The sequence below is a fragment of the Cololabis saira genome, chromosome 16 (assembly GCF_033807715.1).
Source record: "Cololabis saira isolate AMF1-May2022 chromosome 16, fColSai1.1, whole genome shotgun sequence".
Taxonomy (NCBI): domain Eukaryota; kingdom Metazoa; phylum Chordata; class Actinopteri; order Beloniformes; family Belonidae; genus Cololabis; species Cololabis saira.
In genome coordinates, this window is record NC_084602.1 from 4,760,020 (window position 1) to 4,767,704 (window position 7,685).

A 7,685-nucleotide genomic window follows, 5' to 3' on the forward strand; every position below is an offset into this window, starting at 1 on the left:
AAAAGAGGAAAAAAAAGGAAAAAAAAGGGAAAAAAAAGGAAAAAAAGGAAAGAAAAAAAAGAAGAAAAAAAGGAAAAAAAAGGTCAAACATTTTTGAAAAAGCTCCAGGAGCCACTAGGGTGGCGCTAAAGAGCCGCATGCGGCTCTAGAGCCGCGGGTTGCCGACCCCCGGGATAGTACATACTATTGAGTACGTACTAATGTTTTGGACGCACAAAAAAAATCTCATATTGTTTTTGCTACTCATTAGGGTGGAAGTGTGGGATTTCGGACGCAGCAGCAGACACACACGCAGACACACGTCTGACAGAGACAGACACAGTCCTAAATAGACATAAACCTAAACGCCACACACGCTGAGTTGTGAATACTTTATTCATTGTTCAGTAGTAGGAGTGCCAGGTTTCTTCCTGCTCAGTCTGTCCATCACCGTCCTCCAAATGCCGTTGAGGGCAACTCGGGCCATAAGCAAGGTGATGGTGAAGTTCCGTCTGTACCAGTCTCTAGATGTGGAGCACAAACACAAACAACCACAGATGATACGAAAGCGGCAGCAGGGATTTGGTTTTTCTACTACAGGGAGTCCCGGCGTGATGTTGCCGCTGTTTCACAGCAGCATCACCTGCAGCAGCACAGAGACGGGACCACGCAGCACCTGATACTCAGTGTTGCTGTTGTTTGACACAGGGAGAATGTGGAAGTCAGCCTAGAAAGTTAAAGTGAGGGGAAAAAACGTAAAAAAAAAACGTACTTCCTGGACTGACCAAGGTGTGGAGTTGCTGTAAAACAACTTCTAAGGACAAATGAATAACAGCTGCTGGAAGCCTGGCTATTATTTTCAAAATAATGTCTTATTTATAGGCCCTGGCTCATATGTGATTTGATGTCTCCAGCCCTGCTCCTCCAGGGCCGGGGTCCTGCATGTTTTACATGTTTCCCTGCTTCAACACCCTGACAGACATGGCTGTGTCATTACCAGGGTTATGCATACCTTAATGAAAAGTTAATGATGATGATTCATTAGAATCTGCTCTGTTGAAGCAGGGAAACCTCTATACCAGGGGTCGGCAACCCAAAATGTTGAAAGAGGACCAAAAACACAAAAAACAAATATGTCTGGAGCCGCAAAAAATGAAAGGTCTCATACAGTATAAGCCTTAGAACAGGGGTCACCAACCCTGGTCCTCGAGGGCCGGTGTCCCTGCAGGTTTTAGATGTTTCCCTGCTTCATTGCACCATGATACAAGTGACTGTGTCATTAACAGAACTGTGCAGCCCTGGATGACAAGCTGGTGACGATGATTAATTAGAATCAGGTGTGTTAAAGGAGGGAAACATCTAAAACATGCAGGACACCGGCCCTCGAGGACCAGGATTGGTGACCCCTGCCTTAGAATGAAGGTAACACATGCTGTATGTATCTATATTAGCTATAACTGGGGGGAGAAATTACGAGAAAAAGTCAAAATTTCCAGAACAAAGTCAAAATGTCGAGAAAAAAGTCGAAATTTCGAGAAAAAAGTCAAAATGTCGAGCTTAATGTTGAAGTACAATGTCGAGAAAAAAGTGGAAATGTTGAGAAAAAAGTCAAAACTTTGTGAAAAAGTCGAAATGTTGAGAAAAAAGTCAAAATATTGAGAAAAAAGTCGAAATGTTGAGATTAATGTTGAAGAACAATCTCGAGAAAAAAGTTGAAATGTCGAGAAAAAAGTCAAAATGTCGAGATTAAAAAGGAAATGAAAAAGAAAGAGAAAAAAGGAAAAAACAAGAAAAAGAAGAAAAAAATAAAATAAAGGGGAAAAAAGAAGAAAAAAATGGGAGAAAAAAAGGTCAAACATTTTTGAAAAAGCTCCAGGAGCCACTAGGGCGCTGAGGGTTGCCGACCCCTGCTCTAGAACATGCAGGACACCGGCCCTCGAGGACCAGGGTTGGAGCAGATAAAAGAACAGATAAAAAGGTTCAGTGAGTATCAGATATCTAATAAAACATGAGAGAAAATCATGCATCCTGAACCGTGTAACAAAAAAATCCAGTCAGAATTACGGGCTTCTGCTTATTTTAAAAAGTTCAATAAACCCAACCAACACACCGCAGCAGCCTGGAGAAGAAACAAGCAGGGTATTTTTTTCTGTTTGACTATATTCTGACACTATAATATGTGAGAATAACAATCCAAAGTTAGTCTTTGTGCTCCTCCTACAGATGTGAAAACTGAAACCACTCGCTGATGTGAGGGCAAGTCTGCAATTTTTGATTTCCTTGCATGAGGCGCTACCGCACAGTTACACTAGGCCTGTGTTGAAAAAAAAAACGATTTTCCTATTCTCAATCGATTCTCATATTAATTCCTAAAAATCGATTTGTATGTCTAAAGATCCATTTTTTTTTTTCATCATTACATTACAACATTTGGCATTTTTTTTGTTTATGCCCAAAAAAGGATGTTTTGTTGGACACAATGTTTTTGCCTTTAAATATGTTTAAAGGTATGAAAACATTAAAGTTTTCAGTTATAATTGCATAAATTGTCTATATTTCATTACTTTATTTACTGTCTTGGGGTTACATTTGCATAAAATGCTAGAAACCAAATTCTCAAAAATTAAAAACCGAAATAGTACGAAAATGGAAAAAATTTAAACGGAATGTGGTAAAAAAATCAAAGCGATTTCATGCGTCTCTGTTTCCTCCCTGGATCTGTTTGATAATTCTGACCCCCACGATGTTTCTGAAAGCAGTTCTATCAGCATTCTGGGAGCTGATTGGTCCTTACAGCATCATTAGCTGCAATACTTGCTGTTGAATCTCAATATAATACTACTATTAATATGTTGCAGAACTACACAGTCATATAATTCATGCAACAGCTCAAAAAACAGTTTTAATAACACTAACCACAATCGATATTGGAATCAAATCGATTCTTGACATTTGAATGGATCCCCAGCCGTCGTTACAGCCACTACTGCTGCAGTGGGAGGGGGACCCACCTACAACAGCTGCCTCATGGGAGACACTATCCTGAGAAGAATAACTCACTTGTTGTAATTTGCGTGCCGTATTCTGTTTTTGTCCAGGAAGTTTTTGTAAAACACGGCCATCTCGTCGGTGTCCAGCGTCCGCCGTCGCCCTGAAGGAAGGAGGAGAAGGCTCAGCAGACCATATCACAAGTTCAGCAGGATACATTATCACTTTAAAGCACCTGTGATTATAAAAACATTTCATTTAAGAACCTGATGTTTTCCCTTAGAGTCCGTCTAGCTCACTTGTACACAGTGTATGACACAAACACTTTATGTCCTCACCATCCTTGTCACGCAAAGTCAAGCCTTTTGCGGTAAGCTGTGAAATGATGAAGGCTTCTTTTTCCTGCAGAAACAAAAGGATATATTAACATCTCTGGAAAATCTATCTCTCACTAATAATTAAATCAATGGACAATCATTTATGACAATCATTTACCCTGAAATTAGAGAATTCTTGTTCCTGTTTACAAAAATTTGGACCCGGTTTTGTAGGTATCGTAAAATAACCCGAAATAATTTGATATTAATATTTTTATCTTCAACAGAATCCGTGAAATGCGCCGAGATGAATGAGATTTCCATTGTTAATCACCTGTAAGCCTGTAACACTTTTGCGGCAACTAAAAAAACAACAATATTTTGTGCTGCTGCCCTCTGCTGGTGAGAATGAAGTGTAACATGTGGTACGATGCACTTTCACATCAATCAATGTAACAGGTCCATTTTATGTCTCAGTATTGTTCATGTATCTATCACATTAACTAGCAGCAGCCAGAAGAATTGATTTCAAGGTTTTAATATTGATTTGAACCTTGTTGAAGCTGATGTTCTGCTTGGCCCAGAAGTCGTGGTTCCAGTCCTCCGTGTCCTGCCTCAGCTTCCTCAGCCGCTGGTCCAGCTCAGACTCGTCCTCAGGGATGTGGTAAATGATCGGCCGCAGGTTAGACAGAGGGTGAGGTGGGCCCATCCAGTCGTATTTGGAGCTGGCCGCTGGACTGAAGGGGGAATTCTGCCTCCAACAAAAAAAATAAAAACATAAAAATGAGATTTGTACCGAGTACTAATGTTTTCTAGCGAATACATCAGGGATCTCAATCCCAAACCATCACATCCTTCTGCTGACACTGTTAGACCTTTATGTGCAATATGGAAATATGGAAACAGGCCTGGTTATAAAGTGTGAGCAGTTGATTGGTTGGTTGTAGGCCTGTGTTGAAAAAAAATTGATTTTCCGATTCTAAATCGATTCTCATATTAATTCCTAAAAATCGATTCATATGTCTAAAGATCCATTTTTTTTTTATCATTACATTACAACTTTACAGGACTGTCTCAGAAAATTAGAATATTGTGATAAAGTTTTTTATTTTCTGTAATGCAATTAAAAAAACAGAAATGTCATACATTCTGGATTTATTACAAATCAACTGAAATATTGCAAGCCTTTTATTATTTTAATATTGCTGATTATGGCTTAAAGTTTAAGATTAAGATTCCCAGAATATTCTAATTTTTTGAGATAGGATATTTGAGTTTTCTCTTAAACTGTAAGCCATGATCAGTAATATTAAAATAATAAAAGGCTTGCAATATTTCAGTTGATTTGTAATGAATCCAGAATGTATGACATTTTTGTTTTTGTAATTGCATTACAAAAAATCACAATATTCTAATTTTCTGCAGGTATTTTTTCATTTACGAGAATGACTGATGCCAAGTTTTTGTCTTTAAATATGTTTAAAGTTATGAAAACATTAAAGTTTTCAGTTATAATTGCATAAATGGTCTATATTTCATTACATTATATACAGTCTTGGGGTTACATTTGCATAAAATGCTAAAAACCAGGGGGCAGGTAGGGGCGGGCCAGGACGTCAGCAAGCACACAGCAGACATCCACACATCACTGGGGTGTGCTTATCATCGCCGAGCACACGTCGGGGGAGCAGGGGGGCAGAGCCCGATCCATGGCCACCGCAACCAGATCCAAGGCCCGCAGAGCAGGAAAAAGGTACAAACACTGCACACCAACATGCTTTAGGACCCCACCTGCTCATGTTAAACTCTTCTGCTCACTTCAACATTTCAGTCACAACTTTCTCTTTGCTACACTTCTGCAAAAGTTTACAGATTATTTTTATTTTTCTGTTTTGTTTATTCTCAGTCCAACAATATAGTTTCTTTTGGGGGGTTAATAAAGGGTTATTTAGTCCAGTGTCAAGGAAATGTAACACTGGTGCTCCTTGTTTGCAGAGTACTAGGGCAATGTGCAATGCAACACACACTTTGTACTGTATGTCACACAACTTGGATACTCTCAGTACCATAATATTACCATAGCTGGTATTTCATTATTGTAATATACATTTTGTGCTCAAGTCACTTTAGATATAATCCATACTGCTTTTAAATGCTGCTAAATCTATTTTGCTACTATGTATGTTTATGTTTGTTCTAGGGCTGGGCGATTTTGGACAAAAATAAAATCCCGATTTTTTTCTCTGAAAACGCGATTTTCGATTTCGATTTCGATTTTTTTGGTAAAACTACAAAAGACAATGGAATAAATTGTTTCAAATATTTTATCTTTATTTTTAAAGAAAAATAGCAAACAAATTCCCCTATTGGGAATGAAGTGCAATTGAAAGATACTGTAAATACTGATACTGTTCATGTTCTGGATCTCTGGAAAGCGTCTAGAGACAACATCTGTTGTATTAGACGCTATATAAATAAAATTGAATTGAATTGAATTGAATTAAATCCTCCTTGAGTTTAGTAAAGTGACAACATTTACAATTTTCTTGACCAAACAAAGATGACTAGACGAGCTCTGTCTGTAATGCAGCCAGCTGTAAAAAAGGAAAATCGATTTTCCGATTTTCCTTTTTTAACATCGATTGTGATTAATAAATCCGATTTAGATTTAAAATCGATTAATCGCACAGCCCTAGTTTGTTCCCTTGTTTGATGGTATTGTTTGACTGAATAGTTTTTATGTTTTCTGTGGGGACTGCGTGTGGAAACTAGCACTTCTGCTACAATCCGGTGTATTTACACTGCTTAATGTAGTGTTCATTAATATGCATTGTCCCGTCTAAATAAACTTTGATAGTCCTCTTTTCCATTTGTCCAGCTGTCGCGGTGTCTGTCTGTCTGTACTGTAGTAGACGGATGACAGACTTTTCAGTGGCTCGTTGTTTGGGACTGAAACAGTTGTAGGAGGACTCTAGGTGACACATGCAGGTTTCTGAAACCCCTCTGAAAGTAGGTTACATGCAGTACTGGAGTTGAGGGGGGGTGAGGGGGGATGGCATCCCTCCTGAAATAAAAACGGTCCAAATCATCCCCCCTTTCCATCACTTATTATGTCATTTCATCAATGAATGTGGTTTTACTGCTATTTCAACATTTAGAGTCATCACCAGAAAAATAACACCAGAAAAATTACTTATTTGACAATTTTCACCTGTTTCAAGTAAATTCTCACTTGAAATAAGTAGGAAAAGATTTGTCTTGCAACAAGCAAAAAAATCTTGTTCCACTGGCAGATTTTTCTACTTATTTTAAGTGAAAATCTACTTGAAACAGGTGAAAATTGTTGTTTTTTTTTCCAGTGACGAAACTTGTTTTAAGTGTAATGACATTTTTTTTACTAAAATGAGACATTTTAACTAGAAATAAGACAAATATTCTTGTTAAGATTTTGAGTTTTTGCAGTGATCCATGTTACTTATCCTGTGAAGGACAGAGTCATATTGATAAGTTCAGAAAAGTGTTTTTTATTGTTGTGTTTTGATGTATTTGATGTAAGCCCAGTGGATATTTAAAGCTTACAGAAGGCTGCATTTAACTGCTGCTATGTCATTCCTGCAGTATTTCTGCAGGTGTTTTGGTCACTGCTATTATTTGTAATATATTATATTATTTTTATTCAGCACAAATGATCTGTCCCCATATAATAAAATCCACCATCCCCCCTGATTTTCTTATACAACTCCAGTACTGGTTCCATGTGTCTAACCGGCGGCCACGGACCTGCGGGGGCTCGCTGTGCTTGGCGGCCGCTCTGGAGCTGCTCAGGGGCCGCTGCCCCGCCAGGGGGCCGACGCTCCTCCACGAGCACCGCCTCGCTGCTGTCCTGGCCGCCATGTCACCAAACCCAGATCAATCTGCGCTCTACGTGAGACAGAAAGGCGTCTGGTGCAGCAGAGTCTCACTCCACCACGCCGTGTCCTTCTGGAAACCCCTCGACGTCTGCAGGTCACGTGAACACAACAAGGCCCTTATGTCCGGGATAAGGGTACGCTCGAAAATACCACCAGTGCAAGCCGCTATGGTTCCGCTTCCTCTGCCCAGTGGGCTTGACGTTTTAAAATATAGAAAATCTTTTTTTTTTAAATTGCACCTTTTGTCAAAATTCTTTGTCAAAATTCTGTCAAAAAATTACAAAGAACAATAGCGAAACAGAAAACAGTGCAGGCTCTCAGCAAAGTCAATAACTAAAACAAAAAAGCTTTTTGGGTGTCCTTATGTCCTCTGAAATATACATTTGTATTAATTTATACACCTTATGGGTTTCCTTTTATTTCATACTGTGGCTAATATTTTTTTTTTTTTTTTTTTAATATATATATATTTATTTTTGACAAATGTTAC

General features: G+C 38.6%; 1 protein-coding gene across 1 annotated transcript; it reads right to left on the reverse strand.

Annotated features, from left to right (window-relative positions):
• Positions 1-357: 357 nt before the first annotated feature.
• On the reverse strand, positions 358-7,233 carry LOC133462389 (cytochrome c oxidase assembly factor 8). The gene is made up of 5 exons (XM_061743613.1): positions 7,065-7,233; positions 3,838-4,035; positions 3,306-3,369; positions 3,040-3,130; positions 358-503 (listed from the first exon to the last, which is right to left on the reverse strand). The coding sequence occupies exons 1-5, from the start codon at positions 7,176-7,178 to the stop codon at positions 377-379; spliced, it is 594 nt and encodes a 197-aa protein (XP_061599597.1). The 5' UTR covers positions 7,179-7,233; the 3' UTR covers positions 358-376.
• Positions 7,234-7,685: the final 452 nt, after the last annotated feature.